At 43.4% G+C, this 27,816-nt stretch overlaps 1 protein-coding gene across 4 annotated transcripts in view; it reads right to left on the bottom strand.

Moving 5' to 3' along the window:
• The window catches only part of LOC147017849 (plastin-3-like), a 51,625-nt gene extending 33,641 nt beyond the window's left edge, over positions 1-17,984 (bottom strand). Inside the window, exons 1-8 of one of the 4 annotated variants that reach the window (XM_085896890.1) lie at positions 17,702-17,836; positions 8,515-8,601; positions 7,820-7,910; positions 7,118-7,189; positions 5,613-5,776; positions 5,285-5,414; positions 5,047-5,179; positions 1,658-1,739 (exon numbers count right to left, since the gene is read on the bottom strand). In XM_085896890.1, the coding sequence (XP_085753016.1) occupies positions 1,658-1,739; positions 5,047-5,179; positions 5,285-5,414; positions 5,613-5,776; positions 7,118-7,184 (576 nt within the window). In that variant the 5' untranslated portion in view covers positions 7,185-7,189; positions 7,820-7,910; positions 8,515-8,601; positions 17,702-17,836. Of the gene's footprint in view, positions 1-1,657; positions 1,740-5,046; positions 5,180-5,284; positions 5,415-5,612; positions 5,777-7,117; positions 7,190-7,819; positions 7,911-8,514; positions 8,602-17,690 lie in introns of all 4 variants that reach the window. The other 3 variants (XM_085896889.1, XM_085896888.1, XM_085896891.1) reach the window with 3 other exon arrangements.
• Between the last annotated feature and the right edge of the window lie 9,832 nt (positions 17,985-27,816).

The following is a 27,816-nucleotide window of genomic DNA, read 5'->3' as shown; positions in this document are numbered from 1 at the left end:
TGCACCCCCAGAAGGCTTCTTCTGGAATCCTAGGGAGCTCCGTCGTCACGGCCCTTTTGATGGCCTCCACATCAGGAAATCGGGTCCCCTTGATCACCCCCTTGAGCCTGGGGAATAGGAAAAAAACATCACAAGAGGCCAAGTCTGACAGGCGTTGCTCCAGAGTTGGAACGTTCCTCTCCACCAGAAACTGTCGGAAGCTCAGGGCACTGTGAGCAGGGGCGTTGTCATGGTGGAGCACCCAGGCATTGTTCTCGCACAGATCACTCGTCATGGATTGATCTTATGAGGTGCCGGAGGATCTCCTTGTACACATATTGATTCACTGTTTCACCCTGTGGGAGAAACTCGAAGTGGACGATGCCCTTGATGTCAAAAAAACGCAATGAGCATCACCTTGACCTTAGACTTCAACATCCTTGCTTTCTTTGGTCTTGTTGATGCCGGACTTTTCCACTGACGACTCTGCCGTTTGGTCTCGGGATCGTGTTCGAATATCCACGATTCATCACCAGTAATGACTCTCCCAAGCAGGTCTGGATCGTCCGAGGCGCTCAATAATGTCTTGACAGACAGTGACTCTTTGCTGTTTCTGGCCCTCGGACAACAGATTGGGGATCATCTTTGCGCACTCCTTGTGCTTTTCGAGATTTTCAGTGATGATGCTCCAGACGGAGTCCTTGTTGATGGAAAGTTCCTCAGAAATCATCCGCACCGCGAGTCGATGATCTGCACGCACCATCTGCTTCAGATGCTCGATGTTGTCTGCAGTTCTGCTCGTTGAAGGTCTTCCAGACTGTGGATAGTCTTCAACTTCCTCCCATCCCTCTTTGAACCTCTTGTGCCATTCAAATGCACGTGTATGTAACATCGTTTCTTCCCCGTAGACTTGCTGCAGCATTGCAAAGGATTCGGAAGGTGTTTTGCCAAGCTTGGCAAGAAACTTCAGATTGGCCCTCTGCTCATGACTCATAGCATGATGACTCAGACGAGACAACATGTAAAGCATGACTTGTAAAAAAAAAATTCACAATGAGCGCAGTCAACCATCACCAATCATATATGTTGCTGGAATGTTGCGAAAGACTGATGCAATCTGCTTCAACTTCATTCAAGTTGTGCAAGTGGAGCACACAGCAGGCCGTCCTGTTACTTTTTAGACAGACCTCGTATATACGACCACCCTGCAGTTTAGGACTTCCTTTGAGGTAGGCACCTCAATTTTTTAGTTTTAGTCACATCCACCACTGTATGAATGAGGACACATGGATTGGACTCTGAAATAACAATGTCAGATTGATGAACAAACAAGCATACATGCAACTATATAATTAGAAAAAAAAAACCATGATGAGGGCACCAAGGAATAACTCATTCTTATAACTTTATTAAAGCTCCTCGTACATCTCACTGATAGATTAGTGATACACAAATTAACAATTTAGGAGGATAAGGAAATGACTTGGATAAGACTGAACATTCTCTGCATTGCCTGATGCATCTCATGTACACAAAACTTCACACAAGGAGAAGTTGTGACAGAAAACTATTAACAGCGACTTGATTGTCCCATTGGAAGTTCACCCCAACCCAACCCACCCCACCCACCCCAACATTTGCACACAATTAATGGCTGGACCAAAATGATAGTACACACCTGCATAGTAAATGGTGTGAGCTTCTTCTTGTTTATGGCCCGTTCATCGATGGTGTCTGGTTGTGAAAGATTAATCACCTTGCTGCAACAGTACAAGTAAAATTACTGAAAAATCAATTGTTATCTCTATCCAGAGGCAGAAATGCATTTTTCTTGTGAAATTACATTAAATCTTCAACTTATGCAGGGTGATTTTTATTTATTTATTCAAGAAACCTCAATAATTCCCATACACCAAAAACTGTATCCGTTTGGAACCTAATATTTTTCATAAATGTAGCCCAATGTTAGAGAATTCATAAAACATTCTTTCTGATGGATATAAATCAACAAAGCACTCGTTTGTGGCTAAGTGAACAACCTTATGCAATGCATGGAAGGCCATTGCATTCCGTGAAAATTGGCGTTCCGTGTGCTGTAACTCGGCAAAGAATTATTGGCCCAATTTTCTTCTTAAACAGTAAACTCAGAACGTTACATCAAGATTATCCATGAGTTTCTTTGGCACCTTATAGAAGATGAAATCAACCAAGGATGGTTTCAGCAAGATGGTGCCACGAGTTACACTTCACGATGCAGCATGAACTAACTTGGGCTACTCTTGGTGAACGTGTTGTCCAAATAATGATGGCCACCTCGATCCCCAGATTTCTTTTTGTGCAGATATAATGTACGCAACAAATCTATGCACTCTTGGTGAATTCAAAGCAATGCTACACACTGTAAGAGAGCTTGCTGTGAAGAATGAATTTGTGCCTGCAACATAGTGGTGGACACTTTCAGCACTTCATTTCAGGTAATGAATTGTGTGGATCATGTCACGGTTTTCTGTAAGACGACGACATTTATGCAAAATATTAGGTTCCGAACCGATAGTTTTTAGTGGATAGGGGAATTATTTAGGGTTCCCAAAAAAAAAAAAAAAAAAAAAAAAAAAAAAAAAATCACCCTGTTCAAGTGCAAGCCGATAGTACTGTCAACCACATAGCTTCTTCAAAATAGCATTATTAAGCAGCATCAGTGCAAGTGTTTTATGTTCAGTCTTGCTCAAACCCAGACCCCCCCACCCCTCATTGGCTCGCACCCAACCCATTAAAGTATTGTTTCCATAACTTTCCAGCTGAAGTTTCATGCAAAGCAAAAAAGTTTCTTTAAATATATACAATTTAAAAGGTGATCGTCCATTTCCCGATACCCAGTCGCACCAAACTGCTCTGTGACGAGTGTCATTTTCACCTGAGAAAGTGGAGAGGGTTCCAGCAAACCCTCAACTCCGATTCTGCAACTGGCCTAGACAACATTAATGCACATGCTTTGCTGCTCTTGCACAACCTCTTTCTGCTCTGTTCACTATATCATTTTTCCTTGGTCATCTTCCATCTGCTTGGAAGTCAGCTACCATCACTATATGACATACAAATGGTGCAAAAAAGGATCCCATTAACTGCAGACTTATCAAAGCGAGTCACCGACTGGGCATCCTCCATTGTGCAGTCTTTTCTTGGCACATCTGAACTTTTATATACTGACAAAGCCTTCATCCGCAGCAGCTTGATTACATCAACGATTTGGTTAATGGGGTAAAGAGTAAGCTTTCTAAATTTTCAGATAACACAAAGCTTGGATGTGAGGTGGATAGCAGAGGGGGTGGTGATCAGATTAAGGAAAGTATTGATCATGGGCAAATACTTGGGCATAGATTGGGCAAAAGATTGGCAGATTGAATTTAACCAGAGCAAGTGTAAGGTGTTGGGGATGGGAAAGAACAATGAAAATAGAGATTACAGGATGCAAGGGGTAATTTTGGAGCATGTCAGACAGGAGAAGAATCTGAGGGCAGTAATAGATATGGGAGGTAAGCAGGCAGCACAGTGCCAGGTAGCTCCAGGTAAAGCAAATAGGGTTTTAGGTTGTATTGTTGTCGAAGGGGGATCAATTATTAATCAAGAGGTGGTGTTAAGATTGTACAGGAATTTAGTGAGGGTTTCATCTGGAATATTGTGTGCAGTTTTGGTCACCACAGTTCCGGAAGGACGTAGATGCCATAGAGAGGGTTCACCGCAGGGCTACCAAGTTGATTATGGGCCTAGCTAGACTCAGCTACGAGGAGCGGCTGAAGGAGACAGGGCTTTATTCACGAGAAAGGAGGCGGTTACGAGGAGACATGAGAGATGTTTAAGATAATGTAAAGTATCGATAAAATAAATGCAGATGAATTATTCAACAGAGTAGACAATGATAGAACCAGGGGCCATAGCTTGAGAGTCGAGAAGAGGAGAGTCAAGACAGTGGTAAGGCAGGGGACTTTACTCAGAGAGTAGTTAATGCATGAAATGGTCTCCCTGGAAAAGTAGTGGCAGCAGAAAAAGTAGATAAGTTTAAATTATAATTAGATAGGTACCTGGAAGTTATGGAGATGGAGGGGTATGGGGATGTTGTTAAGACTTATAGTAGTTTTAGCATTGATGGGTGATTGTGTGTGGAGTGCTGTTGGTGGGGGTCTTGTCAAGGAGGGTTGTGTGGTTGATGTGCGTTTTTAACCAAGCCTATGCCCCCCTCCCCTGAGGTTCGTAGGGAAAAAAAAAAATTCATAAATTAAAAACTTTTTTTACATTTTCTTCTTTGGATCTTGTGTAGATGGGTTGGTGTGGTGTTGACGCAGGCATGATGGGCTGAATGGCCTCCACCTGTGTTAATTTCCTTGTTTGATTAAGTACTGCTCTCCCCTCTGGGCTGGCATTCATGCTCGGTTTGATGCAGGGGAAACCAAGGCCCTCAAAATCATTGGAATATTCCACGATAAAGCTGCATCTCTGGGTCTATCACTTACAAATTGCAGACAGGTCTGGTCTCTCTGGCTTCTACCACATCCTTTCTGATCATGCAAAACCTGCCCTTTCCTTGCTCAGTCTCTGCCAGGTTTCTGCACTACACATGCAGTATGCCAGTAACCATCTTCTCGTGAATCCCCCAAAATCCAGACTCATTGCTCACCTCCACTCATTCGTTCCTCTCCCCCCCCCCACCAATGGAACAAACTTCTTCAGTTTCTTCAATCTCATTCTTTGTCACATCCCTCATCTGTATCTATTTTATCCTTCCCTTCCCCACCCCTTTCTTTTTTGCTATGTCCTGATCCATTCTGGTTTGTAGAGACGAAGAAAGCATTAAATAGGAGGTGCTTTTCAGTAGTCAGATTAAAGCAGTTTTCCTTTTGTTGGTGAATTTGCTGAAAATAATTTTAAAGGCAACCGTCCATTTCAAAACGTAGCTGCATGGATGCTTAGTTTTCCAAAAGGTAGCATAACCTTGTAAGCACAAGTAGTGTAGCAGTACAAGTGCATTTTTGCAGTAACAACAAATTGAGGAAGAAAAAGAAGTGTGCCGACCACAATATGATACCATCCTGAACGATACGGAAGAGATCATCCGAGGCAGGATTCATCGGCAGCAAATGACTGCAGTCAGGGTCATTTTCGAGCATCCTGTTGATCCAATTCACAAAAGCAACCTTCTCTTCCTCTGCAACAACAAACGAGGCAGCACCCTGTTGATTCGTGACAACTTGGCATCTTTAAAATATGGATTTCCACAAAGGAAATCGAAAACCCAACACAGTAAGGTTACCAGAGTATGAATGTTGGGTTCCCGCCGTAGATACAGCTGACATGCCACCAACAGCACAAATTCCCTGTTTCTTGTTGATGGCCTGTCGGAAACTCTTACTCACTTCACTGTTCTTCAGTTCATGAAATATCTGGAGGGAAGGGAAGGTTATTTTTTTTTCTCCAAATTCAAACATTATTCACGACACATTCTCAGCTCATGTTCCATGTGTAATTGTCTTTATCCAAAACACAGTCTCCTTTTGATTAAAGTGAACCTCTTCCCAAGCCTCCCCTAGTTATTGCACAAATCCCTTGATCTCAATCTCCATTATTTGATCCTCACTCACTCCGATGAACTCATCAAAACTGATGCGGCAGTCTTTGTCTGAATCTGCCACGACCATGAACTGCTCCAATATCTCCCGCACCCGGTATCCCGGCAGAGGTATACGAGCCTCCCGCAGGAGGTCCTGCAACTCATAGTCATTGATATATCCACTGCCATCAAGGTCTAACCAGGGACAAGCAGAAACAGACATTCATAGACAGATTTTAGGGTACTCAAACAACCTCACCACTTCCTCTCCTCCTCCCCCCCCCCCAAACAAAAAAAATAAAATAAAATGGTTAGATCATAGACCATAGTCTAGCATAATAAAGTCTTTTTCCTGGGAGAAGGGGGTTGGGTGGAGTAGGGATAGCAACAACAGCAACCACCAAGCTGTAAACAAACTCGAAAGACTATACCCATTATAAAATGCAAAGCACTCCACCCTCGTCTTTCGAGCCAAAATTAATACAAATACTTTGGACCTCATCCAGCCTTTGAAAATCCAAAACATAATCTGGCTTGAAGTAACCATAATCAACAGTTATAAAAGTGATTTGTCCTCTCCTCTCAGCCATTTAATGCAACCGGTGCTGTGAAGTTTCCAAATTAATCTTACATCAAGTGGCAGAAGGGTGAAAATGGTCAGGGTTGGAATTAAAGAGGGCTGTTCATGACATTTAGTAGCTGAAACGGAGGCACAAATATGAGTAAGGATACGAGTACATGAGAGTTTGTTATTCTGAGATGATGCTCTTCTTCCCCCCAAAATGCAAAAAATAAATAAATAAATTTAAATCTTTTTTTAAAACAGTGGCCCCAAGGTTTCAGGACATAGAAGCACAACATACCATGGGGTGGGTATTAAAAATTTTAAATCCACACCATGCCATATTCACCGGCAGCAGCCTGTTTGGCATTCACAAAGGTATGCACACTTGACTGAGCTGTCTCGCCGGATTTCAAATCTCGGTCCAGCTATAAACTGTCATCCTGGTGTTTCGCAGGAAGGACGATTTATCAATGTGTGTCATCCATTGAATGGACAATAAACCGGGTGTCTCGTCTGCCAGCATTAGTTAGATGTTAAAGATCCCACGACGTCTTTTGCGAAGAGTAGACTATCACCAGCATCCTGGTTAAATTCCTGTCCTAACTTACAGGGGGCACTGCATCAGCAGCACAGCTGCACCTCCAGCAAGTGATACCACCCACACCCACGTGCTGCATATCAAAGACAACCCTACATTTTACCTCCAGTTCCCACTTGTTCATAGTAGCAAGCTGTACTTTAACTCGTGATAAAAGCATTTTACATAATTCATCAGCAAAGCCTCAGCATATATAAACTGGATTTAAAATTTTTTTTTTTATACATTTCAATGTTGTTGTTCTTGCAGACTACATTTGTTCATCAAAACAGGATTGTCCATTGAAAGTGCCATACAATAACAACATCATGAGTGTTCCTTAATAACAAGATTTGACTGTGCATCTGAGGATACAAGGGAGGGTTGGCTGTACCAATCTTTTTGAAAGCTTCCTTGAGATCTTCAAGATCATCTCGTGAAATGTGAGCTGTATTTGTCATTTGCACTGCGGGAGAGATCAAAAGGTAATCAACATACAAGTAAAGCTCATTTGGCTTAGTTCCAAGGATGTGGATATCGCTTTCGCCATATCCACACCCTTTACACTCATCACGCCATCACGTCAGTTAATGCGATTATGGCTGGGGTGCCCCACATCTTCACACTCTGAAAAGAGTCATGTCAACATAGGAAGCTCAAGCTGACTTTAAATCTCCACCTGGAGGACGGTGTATCGAGATACAGAGCCGGCTTCTACAACAATAAGATACAGTGCCTGAAGCAGAATGGCAGTTTTTAGCCAAATATGAGCTCGTTAAGGATCAAATTCATGTACGAGACCATTGGCAAGCACACTACCAACTGAACATTTCCTGCCACTCCTAAAAGCAAAGGGATGAAGAAAACAGACTGATGGTAGTAGAAGCACAGAAAGCAAGCACGATACAGGGCTGTACAAAAGAGAGAGATTGGTGAGAGTACGACTCCAAGCCAAAGCAGGTGAAGAAATGGATCGATCAAAGATGAAACGAGAGCTCACCCTACAATGCAAGCTTCTGTCAGAAGATGAAAGGCAGTTTAGCATTACATATCGCATCATATTACGACAAATTGTCACACGACTGCATCATGTTACCTTAAATGCACCTGAAGCTGCCTTGTATCCAGACTAGCAGAAGGACTTTGACAGGTCGATCAAACTGTTCACTTTGTTGGGTTTTCTTTTTCTGCACCAATAATAAACATAAAACTATGTTGTTGCCCCCACAGAAGCCCACCATGTTTTCCATCCACTTCAAATAGAGACAATGAGTTCACAATTATTGGAAAGCAGTCAACAGAAAACCCAGCCTGAATGTCGCCTTCTCACAAGACCGAGCTTTTCCAGTGAATCCCAGTGTGTGCTTGTGAAAGGAAGTCACATGGCAATGTAGATGTTGTCTATAGTTCAGCTAATTAAGCCAGCCAGTGGTGGTGGCATGGAGGGGGTGGGTGGGTGAATTGCACAAGATGGACATGTTAGGTTTGGATTAGCTCAATTTTAGATATTTTACATTTGCACGGTAAACCGTTTTGCTGATCATCGTGCAGCCAAATTTACAGGATGGCCTGAATCTTGTTACAGGTAGGAGAGTATGATGGAGCAGCTTGTTGCGATAATGAGCACATCCCAATTAAACGATGTTCTTCTTGTGTATGGCAGCTTGGCTGCCAGGTGACAATCATTTTGTTGGGGCACGACTATGCCGCTGATGCTGCGCCCCGATAAACCAGTACACTGGGACCCATTTCGCAGACCTCAGAAAGAATGACAGGCTGAGTCAACCTCACCTGGTGTTAATTCAGCGTAAAATGGAGCTCAAACTCAGGATCCGAAGATTCCAAGCCGGCCACCATAACCACGAAGCCAACACCAGGCTAAATTAAACAATGACAGCATCTGTTAGAGAGCATCGACCTCTCAAACCAGTGTTCTTTGGCAGTTGCATTCACGAGATAGGTTTGTGTTATAAATTAAAACAGAAATGCATATGTCATATTACAGCACTGTATATAACAAATGGAACAAATTTCAACGCAGGAGAAATGTATTACATGGGGGGATGGGGAGGGGATAAAAGGACATTTGGACCGTGCCTTAAAGGAAAATGTACAATCCGGTAATATATACCAGGCTCTCTTATTGGCTCATTATGATGCTTTTCACATACTCGGGGGTATTGAGGGATAACTGGCAAGGGATGACTGAAAACAACATTAGAACATCATGTCATAATAAAGAATGGATCATTTGCAAGAAAAACGACCACTCTGAGTTTCCACTGCCCCAGGAGCTAGTGTCATAAATATTTTAGCCAAGAACAGAACAAAAGAATGCCAGTTTCAAAAGCCTCGTGGCGCAGTATTCACCCAAAAGGGCAATTTCAGTTATTTACACAACACCAACAAACTGTGGCCGAAAGGTGATTTAACGAAAGATCAAAGACTATGCTACGGATGTGGTCGAGGCAGTAAATGGGGGAAGCATTGGAATAGCTATTTCATTGTTCATGTTAGAATAAGTGCAATGAAATTCCTGTAAACAATAAAATGTCAAACACTTCTTTGGAAATATCTCGTCCCCCCCTCCCCCCCACTCAAGTGTGTCTGTGCCTCATCTCCCTCCTCCTTACATTATTGAACCTCCTCAGTTATCTGTCAGTATATGGAATTTCTTCTTGAGTTACAACCAATTGGCATGGCCCAAGAGCGAGATTGTGCGATCAACGTGAAAACCCATGACGTGCGAGAGACATTCCCACATATGGACATCAGCCAGGGTCAACGCCATCAGACCATCCGTGGTTTGGAATGTCCCCGGCTTGCCAACCAATCGGTGCAGCCCATAAATCTTCTGTTGGGCGTCTCGACTGATGGCATGCAGTAGATGGTCTGATGCAGACTTTGCGTCTCCATCTCTCGAGGTGTTATCCCCTGCCTGGGCTTGTGCTTCGTTTATCCTGGGTCCTCCTTTGTGGAGTTGGTATGCTGTGAACGTGGCTGGTCCCCACACACAGGGTGCAGCGTGATCAAGCCTGAACCAGCCCACGAAACCCAAACAAAGAGACACACAGCACGAGCATTAGCATTACATACGGAGCAGGTTTTCTCCCTCTCAATCCTTAGTTTCCCTGAATGAAAGAGCTAAGGGGTACGTGTTAAGCCAGTGAGCCCGGTGACGCTTTGGTTTATGATCACCGCTGTGTGGTAATGCTCTTCTTACTCCCCCATTTTTTTTATAAACCCTTTCTTGTTAATGAGAACTTGTGTGGTGATCGGGAGGAACCTCCATCGTTCTAAGCAAAATTAGCATATTAACTCATAAGATAGACAGATTGGGTTCACGCAAAAGCATTTTAAAAGCAGATCACCGACAGGCTCTGTCCAACCTCGTCAGCAAATTTGCCGAGGTCATGTATTCTGAAATGACAATTCACGCCAAGTTAACCGGGTGATGTCAGATCATGCAGGATTAGATCTGTGAGTTGCTACAGGTACCATGTAAACCTGACCTAACCCGTTTCATGGTCGGCGACTAAACCATCTCCTCCACCAGGTTTTCTGGTGATGAGTGTATGATATGGACAACCAGCAGGATTAAAAACAAGACCTGTCAAAGAGCAGAGGTGCTCCTAGTCAGCCAACAGCCATCCATTTCTAGTGCCCAACTGTCTGTGGACGTCCTCCTGCAGTTGGGTTACTTTTTATTTATTTTTTTTGGAGGTTGGTGGCAGGATTTGCACTCCGGCCACCGTAAAACACTCCACTCTGCAAAACACACCAAAAACGCAAAGAAAACTGAAAACCCACTCCATGGGAGTACCTCTTGTGCAGCTACCCTCCACAGAGCAGCTCACCGGATGACAGGATTGGAGCAAAGCCTTAGGGGTCCCCACTCTGTTGATATGAGGAAAAAAACAAGGTAACCGTCCCGGGTTGGATTGCAGTTGTGCATGTCAGGGTGGTGCTGAGGTGTCGTCCACCAGACGGCGGTCTTCTTGGGTTAACCTGAGGCAGTCCCTTCAGGTGGGTTCCAGGAATGTCCTATCTCCAAGACAGGATGCTCACTTGTCTGTTATAATCAGAGCTCAAGCAGTTGAACATCAGTATTGCAGCACTCTGAGGTTCAGAGACTGGATAGTGGCAAGATCATGGTGGCTGGTTACACCTACTATTGGCGTGGTTGCCCTGATGGTTACCATGACAAAGGACTTGTTGTGGCTATGTGCAATAAGCTGACTCCAATGATAATTGAGGTAACACCGGTCAACAAGCGTATTCTGAGATGAAGGCTTCATCACTCCTTGGATGTCGTTTCCCTGGTCTCTGTATATGCTCCGACCGAGGTGAGCGATCTCACTGTGAAAGACCATTCTTTGCTACGCTCGAGTCTGTGGTTGATCATTGTCCCAAGCGAGATACTCTTCTCGTCTTGGGGGATTTCAATGTATCGACTGGAACTGATAGGGATGGTTATGAGACGTGTGTTGTTCCCATGGATCTGGAACTGTGAACCAGAATAGCACCAAGTTCCTCAACTTTGCAAGAAGTCATGGACTTAGGGTGGCTGGTTCATGGTTTCAGCGCCCACAAGCTCATCGCTGGACTTGGTATTCCAACGCTGGCGGTGTGGCAAAGGAGATTGACCATGTCCTCATTGACGGTCGTTGGAGGATGATCCAGAACTGCAGGGTCTACCGGAGTGCTCAGTCCCTCAATACTGATCACAGGATTGTTGTAGCAACTCGGAAGTTGCAGCCTAAATCCGGGAGAATGGTGCCATCCCAGCCAAGGCTAGATGTCAGCAATCTCAAGGATGAGAAGGTAGCTGATGAGTTTCCATACAGGCTGAACAGGGATTTTGGGGGGGGTCTGGGTGCTTTGCAGAATCCTGAAGTTGTGGAGTGCCTTCAAGACCACCATCCTTGATGGTGCCGATGGACGTCATGGAACTCACCAGAGAGCGAAGAATAATTTTGTTTTTCAAGGGACACTGCATACCATCGACTTGAGTCACAGGGCCACACTTAATGGCAGAGCTGAGCTGTTCAGGGAGTTGAGGCATAAAACTGAACTTTCACCGAGGGTGGATAAAAAGGACTATGTGTGAGGAATCTGTGAGGGGCGAGAACACCACCTGTAGTCAAGTGATTCTTGCCCTGCTTACAGGGGAATTCGCGCATTGCGTTCCTCCAAGCTCGTCCCTCGGTGTACTGCAGTTATTGTGGAGGGTGGTGTGCTCTTGACAGAGGAGTCCGATGTGAAGGCCCACGAGGCCGGTTACTTTGAGCGGCCGTACCAGGCCAATGGGCCGACAAAGTGCCTCATTGCAGCAGGTTGATCAGCATCTCAAGATGGGGATGTGCCAGGCATCAGCTGGGGGATGGCCAGACGGAGGCCCCTGGAGTACCGGCAAAAAGTGGACACAGCGACGCGCTGCTCCGGCACATGCTCCCATATCTAACCTGACCTAATCCTGTGGATGTGGAGATAGTTTCATCCCTTACCCATTGTTGAACTCACAACTGTGATAATATTTTATTCCAACATGTTGTGCGACTCATCTTTGACAGAGGAAAACTGCACACCTGCTGTCATTCCAAAAAAAGATGAAGGACTTACTTAGCAGAGGCATTCACTTGGAATTTTTTTATGCTGAAGGTGAGGTCTAGTACTTCCAGACCACGCTCGCAGTTTTGATTCAAATTCACAGGAAAGGTTCACAAATTTCATCCCGAATCACAACCTGGCTAAGAACCTATACTCGATCCTCCATTCGTCTCTCTGAGCCAGTGCTTATTATTCCAAATCCCGAACTGCTCATTATTCCAATGTTGTGACACTGCACTTTGGGCCAATATATTTTGACGTTTTTAAAGCTGCCCACACTCGTGTTCCTCTTGCAACATTTTCATAATTTCCATGCATGCTCTTGTCTTGCTGCTGTGAGTTTCCAGATTTCATCCAATATGATGAGTCCAATTCCAGTTTCAGCACAGGAGATTTATAGGTTTGCTCTCCCTCCCTCCGTCCGTCCCACCTGTGGTTTTTCAGACTTCCCACCACCCCCTTTAATATTTTCAACTGAACTTAATACATCGCTTTATTACAAGTTACAGAACAGGTTCAAGTTTCATGGTGTTTCATCTGTTTTTTTTTTTTTTGTTTTCCTCCCCCCCCCCAACCCAACCGAGTTATGCCCTTTTCAAACTTAGAAAATACCACACATTTTACGTGGGTCACTGGGTCAGTGTTTAACTGCCCTGACTCCACCCCACCGCTTTACACTCATTGGTTGGACATCTGGCCTGACTCCACCCCGATAAAATCATGTCCCACCATTGCATGAAGCAGCACAGATCGGCAGGCCTCAGGCCTGGGTGTTAGTCCATGGCCAGTGAAATCGGAATGACCCCAGGTATACAACAATGTATTATACATGTACATAAGCCACACGCATGTTTTTGCTTCATGTATGTACATCGGATTGTTTTTAATATGAAATAGGCAAAGGCTAGCAACAAATGGGGGGGGGGAATGGTGGGTTTAAAGGCTCTTCCTCTTCATTTTGATTCTGTTATCGGCTGGAGCGTGCTTTTAAGAAAACTATTTTTACAGCGCGGCGACATTGTGCTGTTATACAATTGGCTATTCTGTCACGTCTTCTGTCACACTTATGGCCGCGTACGTCCCTTTGATCCGAGGGCGATAAATAGAAATTTGTCCAACGTCAACTCTTCCCATCACGCATGCTAATTTACCGTGTCGACATTTAAATTTTATAACTGCAAAATTGTTTCATCATTCTTAACCTAGACTTTTACTGCCCGAAGCCACGTGATATCGAAGTATTCGCTTCTTGTTTATCTCCAGTTTGTCATCCAAATTGTGTTTATTGGCTTCTAGTATACAAGATACATCAGTAAATGAAAATTGCTTTTCCTTTTATTTTGCCAAATTGACCCAAACATGGTGGGTTGTCGGGTTTCTTCTTCATTACCATTAGGACATGTATTGCAAAGCAATTTTCTCTCATTATTATTATCCCTCCTACAATGTACACTCTTCATGTGAATGCTTCCTTTTACTTCCGGATGGTTTGGTATACGTCTTTGTCGTCAGAGGTAGAGGAAGTGGATTGTGCGTGCACACCACTCACCGATATACAGTATTTTCCATCTTTCCCGGTTTATCCGTTACATTCTTAATTTGTGGAAATATCTGTCAAGGATGGGTGATAGGATAAAGGATTTGATAAGACAGGAAAACCAGAGAACAATGAATGGAATGGTGCCAGAAGTGCTGCCCACTAGAATGCCGTGACATCATCCAGCATGGCGAACACTGTGAAAAGCCTATTTGACTGGGCCAAGTAAAATCAATGGAGGAGTTGCAAGTAAATGGAATTGTTGAAAGCAGAATTGCAAGACTATCATAAGTGTCAGCGAAGTGGAGAGAGTGAGAGTGCGAGTGCGAGTGCACGACAGACATCGCCCTTTTATTTACAAATTGATGTCACTCTCTTACGAGCCTAGATATTCAAAAAAAAAAAAAAAAACACTTGTACATATTTGCTGTTTTTGTGTTTTTGGTCCCTTGTCAGCATTCTGGAGATCCATATCGTTGACCCATTGTTCCCACTTGTGTTCTCGCTCAGTACGTTTTCCACAGCAGTTTGCGGCATGCCCAATTTAATGAATAGTTAATATCCTGTCATTAAAAGCCAGTTTCCTCCCCCCCCCCCCATCTTGAAAATTCGGTCAACTTCTGTTAATAATGGCCAAATAAATATTTTAATTGACTCAGCTCCCCAATGGGTGATGGGAGACTGCAGGAGATGAACTCCTAAGACAGAGTAGAAGCGTTTTGCACAAGCACGGCGATGTCGCAGTGTGGTGTGCTTATGTTTTTATTAATTTGACCGTGTGGCTGTTTCAGCGTGTGGTTTACAGGAATTTTGCTTATGCTCAAAATACATAGCAAGTAGTTTAAAAAGTGACAAATTTAAGAAATAATGGAGATGGGGGCACAGTATGCGAAAACGACAATACAAATGCAAAGACAACTGGATGGCATGCTTAACAGGACAAACAGTTTATGGCTATTCTTAATAATAAAATTTAGCACAGGCAGACTCGATCCGGAACATCGGACGCACAGGGGAATTGACACAAGTGTGAACGTTTGTGTGTTGTCTTCCCTGTGAAGAGCTGGGAGGCATGGTGCAAGCTGGTCTGGAGATGCCAAAGTGGTGGCATGGCTTCAGACTCTACTCCTGGTACAACGTCACCCCTGGGTCTGTGACTCTGGCGAGGCTCTCTGCTGCTCTGTCACTGGCAAGGCATCCTGGCTATTCTGTGCTCCATGGCTATGCACTCAATTCTGTCTGTGGGTCCAAGCTAACTGTCTCTGGATTTGAGAGTTGCTGCCTTATTGTAGGTCTATAATTAATCGAACTGTCAACACAAAAAAAAACCAGGGCACACATAGGAGGAGGACATTGGGACCATACTCTGTGCAGAGCGTTAGTGCTGCTTAAGCAGTCTCCTTGGCTATTGGGCACAATCCTGGACGGGTCGCCACTCCGACACAGTATACCAGCATGCTGGCACTCATTTTGCCAACCTCGGAAGGATGACAGGCTGAGTTAACCCACTTGGTATCAATTCAACAGATGAACGGGATTTGAACTCGGGACCCTAGGATCCAAAGCCCAAAGCCCACCACCCTAACCATTAAGCAAACACCAGGCACCCATAACCAACTGTTTCTGCCAACTGAAACCCTCAATGGCAAAAAACAAGGAAACATCCCATCATGATTCAAGTTTAATTGAATATGCAAAATGGTGATAATATGCAGTTATATGTAATAAAGACTTTACACAAAGGATAGAAGGTGGTAATCTTACTGGAGCCTCGACCAAAGACAAACATTAAATGCGGACTTTATTAAAAGGCATTAAAAAAAAAAAATAATAATAATAATAAAAGCTTGCACCCCACAATGCCCACAAAAATATATGAAGCAAAGGAAGGTATGGGAATGTTGGAAGAATAAGCAAATAAATAGACAGCAGGGACAAAGGAAGGACTGGAAAAGTGTTGGTAGAACTGGCAACCACATTGTCAGCACTGTGGCATTCCAGGAGATATGGGACAAGCTCGTTTGCGATTCCTCGACTCAGGTGCTCTTCACGAAGCTAATGCTCATCCCATGTTGCCATGATAGAGAAACATATAGATCATATATTTATAGATCCGGTGCACCAACTCGGCTAAATTGTACCCCAACAACATCCTGAGCCGCATAATCTCCTGAGGCATTGCCAGGACCTCCGCAAGCCCAAAATTGGCCCACATCGACCCAGGAGCGATGATCCCAGCTCCGGTGAGAGCATATTGGAAATAGTTATTAAATTGGAGGTCGAGTCACAGCAAGAAGATGGGGGTGAAGGAAACACCAATTTCTGGGACACCATGGTCTCCTATACTACGACTTGTCCCAATGACATTAATCACATGCATACAATTGAAAGTATGTATGCAAACGTGGCATTATGTATAATAAACAGAGATATAACAAAGATAGGGTGCCTCCTCCCTGAAACAATATCTTTGGCATCTTCTGCGATTTGTAGATGTTTACACCAAATCAGACGCGGCCCGATTAACTCCCTTTCATGATACATGTGTTGTAACTTGTAAGCGTCAGGTTTCTCAATCCTGGCAAGACAAGGGATGGATGCGAGTCACACGCACACACACACAATCATCCAAACGATGATCAAGCAAAGTAAAAAAAAAAAAAGTTCAGTTTTGAGTCAAAAAAAAGAATAAGGAAAAAAAAAAGAAGACTACGACAACGACATTTTAACCTATTCAAGTCTCCAATTGTCATTGCTTTTCAACCGTCATGCTGGACAACGAACCACACGAGTGTGGAAATATTGGTTCGCGGACACCAGCAGTGACCACTATTTTCGTTGTGTCTGTCTGTCTGTTTGTGACTCTCTCCAGAGCATAGCTCCGTGACTTTTGATGCGATCTTGATGAAACTTGGACACAAGCTAGATATCATGGTCTAGTTGTCTTTTAGTATGAGGAGCGTCCCACTTGAACTTTTTATTTATTTATTTTTCTCGCAATTTAATTTCCTACAAGCTGTGCGTAATGTCCATATAATAAGTACAACATATAAAAAAAAAAAATCCGATTTGATCTGGTCAATTTTGACGAAAGAGATAGGTTTTTACGGTAGGGCTTCCTCAATAATGCCCGTGAACCATCGTTGCCTCCCTGCTTGTTGATAATAATAATAATAATAATAATAATAATAATAATAATAATAACTTTTGTGTATGTCCACCCCATGACAAAAAAAAAATGAAAACAATTATCCAAATTATATTTTGTACAGGTGTGGCCACCTTGTCCTTGCTCCGAACTTCCTATTGCATATTTCATGGACCAGCTCTCCCACGAATCGGATTACCACAGAGATGGCATTCGAGCCCGGCCGGCTACCTGCTCGTAATACCCGTCCGTGCGTCAAAGCAGGTATATCACAACGTCTGCGATCATCGTCCGTTATACGGATCGATCATCGCACGACTCGAACAACGAGCACCGTCAAATCATGGATATTATCATTATTATTATTATTATCAAGCGCGTCGAAATATCACTCATCGATCAGGGACGCCGAGTGATTGGTTTAAAATCGATGCAAATACAACAACCGTGTAATGTGGCGTTACAAACGGCGCTGAAATATGAAAAACGTATAAAATTATTTGAACGATGTAGTTATTAATTGTTAGTATGCAATTGGTTATTTATTTATTTTAGAAAAAAAAAATCAAAAGCCGACGCCGACGGATTACCTGTGGTAAAGTTCTCACAATTCAGCCACACCTTCAACCATGGAGAATATGTGTGTGAGAGAGTAAATTTAATTTTCTTTACCGTGTGCTTACCACGCTTCGGAGAGCAGAGGGGAATGCCAAGCACACAGGACAGGTGCGACGTGCGATGCTGAACAGCCGAAGCGCCTTTAACCGTAATTTCCGCGTTAAATTTGAAGCCCTTGTGATCGTGAACGGCCACAGCCTGTGAGGGGTCGATTCGCTCAAGCCGAACCTGCGCATGCGCCACACGCCGCGCGCCACTAAAAAACGGGGCGCGTGACGTCACGCGTGACGTCCTCACGTCCGAGACCACTCTCTGCCAGGTCATCGCATAACGCCGCACGTGTTAACACGCGCCGACTCCTCCAAGACGACAGCGAGCACGTGAACCCCACGTGCCTCTCATACGAATTCCACTCCCGAGCCGAGCCGAGCCGAGCCGAGCCGAGCCGAGCCACCTATCAGGGCCACCGCTGCTTTCGCTTCTCAAATTTCTCAACCCCATTATAACGATGTTCATCTAAATTAATTTATGTTTTTGAGTCGTTATAATCGAACCCAACTACAAATTGCTTAACTCCATAATGGGAGATCAGGGTATGGCAATTAGTTACAATTACTCTTCGCTGAGAGTCTGTGGTGTTGGCTTTGTGCTGAAGGTGGCTGGCTTGGGACATTAGGGGTTCCTGAGTTCGAGCCTCTGTCAGCCGTTGAATCAAAAACCAGCTGGGGTTGACTCAACCCGTCATCCTTCCGAAGTTGGTGCAATGAGTGTCAGTGTACTGGTGTACTAACTAAGCATCCAGGACTGTACTCCTTGCCAATGAAACTGCCCCAGCAGCCCTTTGTGCCTTTATGGCGCGAAAAGAATGGAATTATTATTATTATGATTACTGTTATTATTAATGTTATTAATATGACGCTTCGCTTAATTTGGTTTCACGGATTTGCAAATTGCCAAACGAATTAACAACTTTATAACCTACCATGACAATTTCCCTATCTTTAACTATCATGCATCGAATATCAAGAAACCACAACTTCTTTCAGTGTAAACTTTCTCGTTGTCAAGAAATGTGGACCCCAGCTGATTGGATCTTGATGAAATCGATTGTCAATGTCCTGTACCTGCACCTGTACCTGCACCTGTACCTGCACCTGTACAGTGTTGTAATTCTTCACTGCAGCTCACACAGCCATTTGGATGGTGAATGTATTTACGATGTCACTTTGGGAGAAACGTGAGTAACCTGGATCGATTCGATTCATGATAAGTCAGCGCTGATAGGGCGGGCGACACTCCTCCAGGTACGCACATTCCCCTCCAAGCTGTTTAGCTGTGGGTGTGTTTCATGACCAAGCAGCTTGTAGAGCGCTCACCAAGTGGCCTAAGCACTCGAGCAAGCACTCCAACGAAACGGTTGATCAGGAACGGCTGGCTTGGCAAGCGATCGCAAGCTGATTGGTAATGGAACACACCCGTGGGTTCGAATCCCGACCCAGCTATAAACTGTCATCCCGGTGTTTCACAGGTAAGGTGGTTCATCAATGTGTGTCCGGATGGACGTGAAACTGGATGCCCAGTCTTCTGGCATGAGTTGGTGTACGTTAAAGATCTCAAGGTGTCTTTCGCAAAGAGTAGGCGAGCGATCTCCGGCACCATGAACAAATTTCAAAGTCCTGCCCTGACCCACAAGACGGCACTGCATCAGCGGCACAGCCACGTCCTCAGCCAATGATGCTATCCTGCAGCTTTGTGCTGCATCACTGCAGAGAGCATACGGAACAAGAAGACTACACCTTCTTTGCAATTCTTTCTTGCCAGCAGCACTTTGATTAAGAAAGGAAACCACAAGGGCACTCGGTGGAGTACATACCTCCGCCACGCAATGCCTGATCCACGAGAACATATCGGGCCCATTACATTTTTGAAGTATCATGCTATAAATTACTATATCGTTTTTGGCCCTAATTTCTCAATGGTGAAGAATCACTTTCAAAATTAAATAATTCTCGTATCCAGATCCGGATTCGGATCTTCACCAAAATCGAATCAATTCGTCCTTGCCACACCTGTCCCAACCTGTCCACCAAGTTTCATCTGAATCCATCCACATTTTGAGATATTGTGCTATATATTAGTTTAGCCCAATTAATGGTGAAGAATTACTTTAAAAATTATCAGATCTGGATCCAGATTCGGATCTTCATCAAAATTGAATCAATTCTTCCTTGTCACACCCTCAACATGTCCACCAAGATTCGTCCGAATCCATCCGCAACTTTTTGAGATATCGTGCTAAATATCATTTTTGGTCCTTTCTCTCAATAGTGAGGAATCTTTTCATTTTTTCACTTTTTTTTCTACGAAAATGTTTTCACTTAAATAATTCTCGTAGTCGGATCTGCATCCAGATCTTCACCAAAATCTAATCAGTTCGTCCATGTCACACACCCAACCTGTCCACAAAATTTCATCCGGATCTGTCCCCAACTTTTTGAGATATCTTTCACACAAACAAACAAACAAACAAGAAGAAGACGTCGTGTAGAGCACGATACTTGCAAAATCCATAAAACAAATTTGACCACAAAAATAATTGGTGGTTGAATTCAATGACCAAATATGCAACTCTTCTTCAAATTTCAAGTGAATCAGATGAAAGTTGACAATTTTAGAAATTCGGCCTGTATAGGTTGACCTTTTGGTCTATGTTGACCTCAAAAATAATTGGTGGTTGAATTCAGTGACCTGAAATATACATCCTCTTCAAATTTCAAGTCAATCGGATGAAAATTGAGGATTTTAGAAATCCCACCTAAGTTGTTGACCTTTGGCCTATGTTGGCCTTTTGGTCTATGCTGACCTCAAAAATAATTGGCGTGTTGAATTCAGTAACCTGAAGTATAAATCCTCTTCCAATTTCAAGTCAATCAAATGAAAAGTAAGGATTTTATAAATCTCCACTTAGCTGTTGACCTTTGGCCTATGTTGACATTTTGACTTTTTGACCTCAAAACAATAGGCTTCATCCTTATGACAAACTCTACCATGTGGTAAAGTCTCGTGAAGATCGGTTTAAAATTGTGACCTGTAGGCGACAGACAGAAAAACTGACAAGCAGACAAACAGACAGACAAACAGGCAACCAGACAGAAAGGGGTGAAAACATAACGTCCTTCATCTTCGGTGACAGAGGTAATAAACCCTCATGACTACTGTACCATGTCAGACCTTAAAGAGATAACGTATTTACTCATTTCGGGGATGACCAGACGGATGGAAGAGAATGCGAGACAATATCATGGAGTACGGTAGTACTCCATATAGAGGGATGATATGGGGGAAAATGGCCGCCCATTCAAATGTGTACACAATCATATGCTCAAAAACTATAGATGAAGTCATAAGCATTTAAAAGCCAGACTTTCTATTCTTGAACGTTTTTAGAACTACCAAGACTTAAAAAGATGCCAGAACACATCGCTAAAGTAGCACATTGGGGGGGGGGGGGTGGGGATTGCTTAATCGCCAATCTGCATTTCCTCTTCTTCTTATTCCTCTGTCAAAACAAAGTAAAACTGTCGCCCAACCTACCTCAATAACTGCTGAAGCTATGATGGTGATTCCAACGCGAGGAAGTTCCTTTGTCTCTGGGATAATGCACGCAACACATAACAAAATAAAAAAATATATAAAACATTAATCGTTTTATTAAGAAAAGAAACCGAATGCAAATATGGACTCAACCAAACTAGGCCAGGATCGTGGGAGGTGGGGGAGAAATGGATAGTGGACACAACCATTCCAAAAGTGATACATATCCAAACCATCCCCAAGATCAACTGAAACAGGTATTAAAACAATTTAATAACACAGACGAGTCTGGTGTTGGCTTTGTTGTTGTAAAGGTGGCTGGCTTAGGAATCTAGGATCTTGAGTTCAATCCCCCTTTCAACTGTTGACTTAACTCTCAAAAGCATCACTTACCACAAGTAAAGGAACTTTATTACCTCTGCCACGGAAGGTGAAGGAGGTGATGTTTTCACGCCTTTCTGTCTGTTTGTTTGTGTGCAGGATGTCTCAAAAAGTTGTGGACGGATTCGGATGAAACTTGGTGGACACGTTGGGTGTTTAACAAGGAAGAATTGATTCAATATTTGTGAAGATCCGAATCCGGATCCGAATACGAGAATTATATAAAAAAATTTTTAAGTGATTCTTCATCATTGAGAGATAGGGCTCAAAAAGATATACGGCATGATATTTCAATAATGTGATGGACCCGATATGTTCCACTGGAACAGCATTGCATGGCAGAGGTATGCGCTCCACGGAGTGCCCTTTGAGTGTAATGTTAAATAAAATTTTAAATGTTTAACGATGGTATTATTATTATTTTATTATTGTTTGGTGAAGGTGATATTGTTTGGTGATAGCCATCATCATCATCATCAGTGGTGAAGGATCAACTCCATAGCATTTGTCTGATCGGAGTGACCGATTCGGTTTATGTTGATACCTATGTGTTTAATTTATCATTTAACGATTGTTGTTACAATCACCAGCAAAGTGATTCAAAGTGATATCGAGCCATTGTGTCTTTTGTTGTTTTGTTTCAATGCTTTGCCTGCGAGGAACATAGTTATGGACTTTGTCTACAATGAACATAGTCATGGACTTTGTCTACAATGAACATAGTTATGGACTTTGTCTATAATGAACATAGTTATGGACTCTGTCTGTGAGGAACATTGTTATTTAAACAACAAACCACCCCCACACTTTAATTTCATTTTATTGAGGATTTGAAAATTCAATTATTCTCACATTGAAACCAACTGAACTTGACACTTCTGACTTAATAAAATCAGACTCTCAGTTTTGTCAGTCACCTTCGTCGATGACAAGGCTCCGAAGGAAACCAAACAAGAGTGGAAACATGGAAACAAATGTGAATCAATCTATCAATGGAACCCGATGAAGTCCAGCGTTTGTCACACTCAGCTATTCCTGTACCTCTCGTGTTCTCGCGAAGGAAGGGTATTCCAACATGGCGGCTGCTTGAGCCCGGAAGCGCGTGCTGCAAGTTCGCTTCAGTTATATATACAATTCAGTGGGTGATACGCACTGATATCTGTATAATGTCTAACTGGTCTGTATACGTTTATTTTGCTTTCTTTTTCCTCTTTTGTACGCTCCCCCTGAAAAAAAAAACTTGAGAGAAACTAGTAAAAAATTAACATAGAGTGATGAAATCTCAAAACAACAGCCAAACAAGGCAGGAATGGCACCACATTATGACGTCACAATATGACACCACAATCCTCCTATGGATTACCATCAGGACATCTTTTGACATTTTACTTTCGTTGGGGCATTGTGATGGATGAAGGAAAAGAATGAAGAAGAGGAATAACAATGAAGAGTGACACCACATTACGATGCCACAATATGACACAACAATCCTCTTCTGGTTTAGCATCACGATATCTTTTGACGTTGTTCCATCACGATCCCACAACATTACAACGCAACACAATTATTGAAAGTTTAACACTGTGGAACACAAATCACCATATTAGCACTTTCAAAAACCTTCCGTTTAGTAGTAGTTGGACAAAATATTATGATATTTGAAAATCATTTTGACCAATGAAATTTCCAGCTCACAGACCCTTCCTTTGTCCTTTTTTCTCAACACTGTGTGGGGTAAGGTGTTCTGTGAACTCTCCAGTTACCCTCTGTTCTAGTTTTCAAAATCCAGCTTCTGGCTCCTTGACATCTCTGATTTCTCACCAATACTTTCCAGCTCACCACACACACCTTTCACCCAGGTTTTGCGATTCATGCAAACATTCTCCTACCCACACAGTTCCAAGTCGAGTCGTGATCGTTCGAGCAGATGACATCCTTGTCTAAACTAATAAAAGGCAGTGTGTGTGTGTGTGTGTGTGTGTGTGTGTGTGTGTGTGTGTGTGTGTGTGTGTGTGTGTGTGTGTGTGTGTGTGTGTGTCCTCCATAACTCCAAAACCATGAAACTTAGCAGCCTGAAACTTTGCATACATACGAAGAAAACTCAATGGAAGTGCAAGATTGAAAATTGGGTGTTTTGGTTAATTAAAACACTCCTTTTGAAGATAATTAACGGCCTCAATTAATTATGTCCTTTATTAGGCACTTCCTCAGCCAACTCACTCTTTTGGATCTAAAGGCATATCCTAGATAACCTCGTTGGGGTCTGAAGCTGCCTTGTTTGTTGGCCTGCTCAACCAAGACTCGACTTGGAACAGGCCACAACGATTTCTGAATGATAAAGTGTTTTAGATCCTCGTGGAGGATCTCTAAAGCCTGTATATCTCACTGGGCTGCGACAGCTCATGACAAAATGCGAACGGGATTCTCCAAAATGTCTGGAAACGTTTGCGGTGGTTCTCAATTTCCTCGCGTGAGTCGCAGGACGTCGCTCTGGTGTCGCTGGAATTTTGAACATGTTCAAAAAATTCGTGCGACAAATTTTCTCTCAAAATAGTCACAGAGTCGTCGCGGTTGTCTCGAACCAGTCTCGAACCCTTCTCAATTTAGTTTCCGTGAGTCAGAAGGTGCGACAAATGTGACATGCAATGTCATGTAGATAGATTCACAATAGTTCAATCCAGATATGACTAAAAAAAACTTCAAAGTCCATATTGTAAAACCAGCATTGTCTGTCCTCTTTCTCTCCTGTTCTGAGTAATTGCCTTCAATGCAAACTTTTCACTTTCCCATCATTCCTTTCACCTTCCCATCATTCCTAAATCACGTCACACATATTTTTACATAAATTAGGTCACACACAAAATATGGTCACACCCACAAGCCCCTATCAAGGCAGATGAACAATTGGGTCACACACAATGTTTGTGGGTGCAACGTTGACAAGTAACAGAAAACTTTTAACAATCAGGCTTGGTCAGCATTCTCCTGTAATCCCACCATCCTGTTCTGCCAGGGCACAGCTCCCACACCATTGTAGTACTCAGTCAGGTACTCTCTTACTCGTTTCGCAACTGCTGTTCCTGTGTTGCCTGATTGCCTCTGAGTTGCATGAAGATGGTTCTCCTAGTCTTGCTGTCTCCATTCACCTGGTTGCACTTCATGTGTCGTTGGGTCCTCTCTGTCTGCTGCTTGTTGTATTCTGGCAGGATTCTGGTCAGCCAACAAGTTGTGTAGGGTACAGGCTGCCAAGACAATCTTGGTGACAGTCTGAGGTCTCTGCATCATGCACGAATGGAGACACCTGAAACTGAAAACATGGTAAAGTCATTGCATTATTAGAAAAATCATTGACCAAATATCAATTGAAAGTTGAAGTCACATCAGTGTTAACAAACTTGCAAAGTCACAGTTATCATGAAATGCTAAATATATGTGTACATACCTGTTGGCCAAGATGCCAAAAGCATTCTCCACAATCCTACGGGCCCTGGACAACCTGTAGTTGAAGATGCGCTCTACTGCTGTCATTTCTCTGTTGGAGTGTGGCTTCATCATCCAGCTTCTGAGGGCAAATGCGTCATCACCAACAAGGAAGTAGGGGATATCAGTGTCACCATCTTGCAGGGGTTGACTTGCTGGCAGACCAGCTTTGTCCTGCCCCAGAGTATGATACAGTCCACACTCTCTGAAGATTCCAGCATCAGTCAGCACCATAGGCACCCACATCCACATACATAAACTTGTAGTTGGCATCCACCAGGGCCAGCATAATGATGGAGAAGAAGCCTTTGTAGTTGTAGTACAGACTGCCAGAGTGAGGTGGAGCTTGTATCCTCACATGCTTGCCGTCTATGCAGCCACAGCAGTGATGGAAGTTCCACTTGTCTGAGAAGCCCTGAGCCACCTCCTTCCACTCCTCTTCTGTTGTGGGACACTTGAAGGCTGTCTCTTGGTAGTAGTCATAGATGGCTTGGCACAACAATGACGAGGGTGTTGGGGGCAACCCGGGACCCATAGGCCAGCGACTTGTAAGAATCCCCAGTGGCTAGATACCTTAGAGTGATGGCCAGCTTGAGTCCAGGGGATAGAGGCTTTCTAAAGTTGGTTGTTTTCTTCTCAAGCCTCGGGGTGAGTTCTTCCACCATGTGGTTGAACACCTCTGGGTCCATTCTGACAAAGTTCCTGAAGGACTTGACATCCCCCTCTCTAAGGTGCTTCATGAGCTTCTCATACATGCCATACTTGTGTCTCTTCAAGAGCCATTCTCTCACCCAAACACTCTTCTTTCTTCTTTCTCTTCTGGCCCTCCTTTCTCTGGCTTTGTACTTGGCCTTCTTGACCGCAGCAGCAGCAAGGAGACATGCTGCAGCCTTCAGCATGTCGGCCTGGTCCTCATCCAGGTTGAGGTCCTCATCCAGCAGGTTCTGCACTTCTACACTGCAGTCCATCTCGCTTGACATCTGATGACAATATGATTGCTGGAAGGGAGAGGCCTCATATATATATGGTCCCGATTTCTCAATTGTCACGCACAGCTGTCGTGCGACTGTTGTACGACATTTGCGCGATAGTCGCACGACCGTTGCATGTGGCAAAAAAATCTCAGTTTTGTCACCTGAACGTCGCGCAAATGTCGTGTGACATGTATGCGAACTCCAGGCGAAGTTCATCCCAAATTTCGCCGGGAGTTCGTGGGACATTCGTGCGATATTCGTGAGACATACGCAAATGTGTTTTAGTATAATATAAATTCAGTGTGATTCGAAGTGAAAAGTATCGCTGTTTTATCGCAATTTTGTGTCTCCAACTTGTCGCGAGGTGTCGCAGCCCAGTGAGATACCGGCTCTTACTCACGTTGTTGCTCTTCACCTTCTTTTTGAGGACTTTTTTGTTTCACAGCCTACAGTTTTCATTGAAACTTCCTGAAACTTGGCATACATATGTAAAAATACCCTGCGCAGACAGTAACCATCTCCGATTTTGAAAATTCCTCCTAGAAAAAAAGTTATGACGTCAAAATATCTCCGCTAATGGAAATCGCCTAAAAATTATCTCCGAAACTCGGCAAGCTTTTTGAATTCTGTTTGCGGGAATCGAACAGGGCATTAGCAGAGAGGAATTACCGCACATAGGATACATCACTATGACGTCATATCAATTTTTATGACGTCATTCCTATTTTTTGACATTTTTTGTTTCGCAACCCAGAGTTTTGATCGGATCTCCGTGAAACTTGCCATGCATATGCAGAAAGCCCACGCGCAGGCAGTAACCATCTCCGATTTTGGAAATTCTTCCTAGAAAAAAAGTTGACGTCATAATATCGCCGCTAATGGAAATCGCCTCTACCATTATTTCCGAAACTAGGCAAGCTGTTTGAATTTTGTTTGCGGGAATCAAGCCGGGCATGAGCACAGATAATTTATCGCAAACCTGATACATCACAATGACGTCATATTCGTTTTTATGACGTCATCATTAAGAGGATGAGGATCTTAACTCATTTGAGCTTGTTTGTTTCACAACCCAGAGTTTTCGTCGGATCGTCGTGAAACTTGCCATGTATATGCAGAAAGCCCACGCGCCGGCAGTTGTTGTTCTTCATCTTCACTGGATTGTAGGACCAACGATTTTGGAAATTCTTCCGAGAAAAAAAGTTGACGTCATAATATCGCCACTAATGGAAATAGCCTATGCCATTATTTCCGAAACTGGGCAAGCTGTTTGAATTTTGTTTGCGGGAATCAAGCGGGCATTAGCACAGATAATTTATCGCAAACCTAATACATCACAATGACGTCATTCGTTTTTATGATGTCATCATTAAGAGGACGAGGATCTTAGCTCAGTTGCGATTGTTTTTGCCACTTTCCTTACTCGTATTATCGAATGCCTGTTCATCATAGCTACAAATCCTTGGGTACATTGCAATGCTTATAAACGCCCGGAGATGCCAGTATTCATGACTTTATTTCATTTCCGTACATTCCATAACCTCGAGAATCTCTTAAACTAAGCAGAATTACAAAATTTAAGCTCCAAAATCGAACTTACAAGCAGTCCCAACCCCTATAAAAGTGTCAATTTGTCCAATTCGGACATGATATTTGACATTTCGAGCCTCACCAGAATCTGGAAGGTGTATGTTTAATATGGCTGTTTGGTGATTGCTAATCGCATGCCAAGTGAGCCGTTTCTTATCAAC

Source organism: Eptatretus burgeri, chromosome 10 (assembly GCF_056783735.1).
Source record: "Eptatretus burgeri isolate ZD-2024b chromosome 10, Ebu_testis_v1, whole genome shotgun sequence".
In the NCBI taxonomy this organism is placed as follows: Eukaryota; Metazoa; Chordata; class Myxini; order Myxiniformes; family Myxinidae; genus Eptatretus; species Eptatretus burgeri.
The sequence above is the reverse complement of the archived record's forward strand: the minus strand, read 5'-3'. Positions and strand labels throughout refer to the sequence as shown.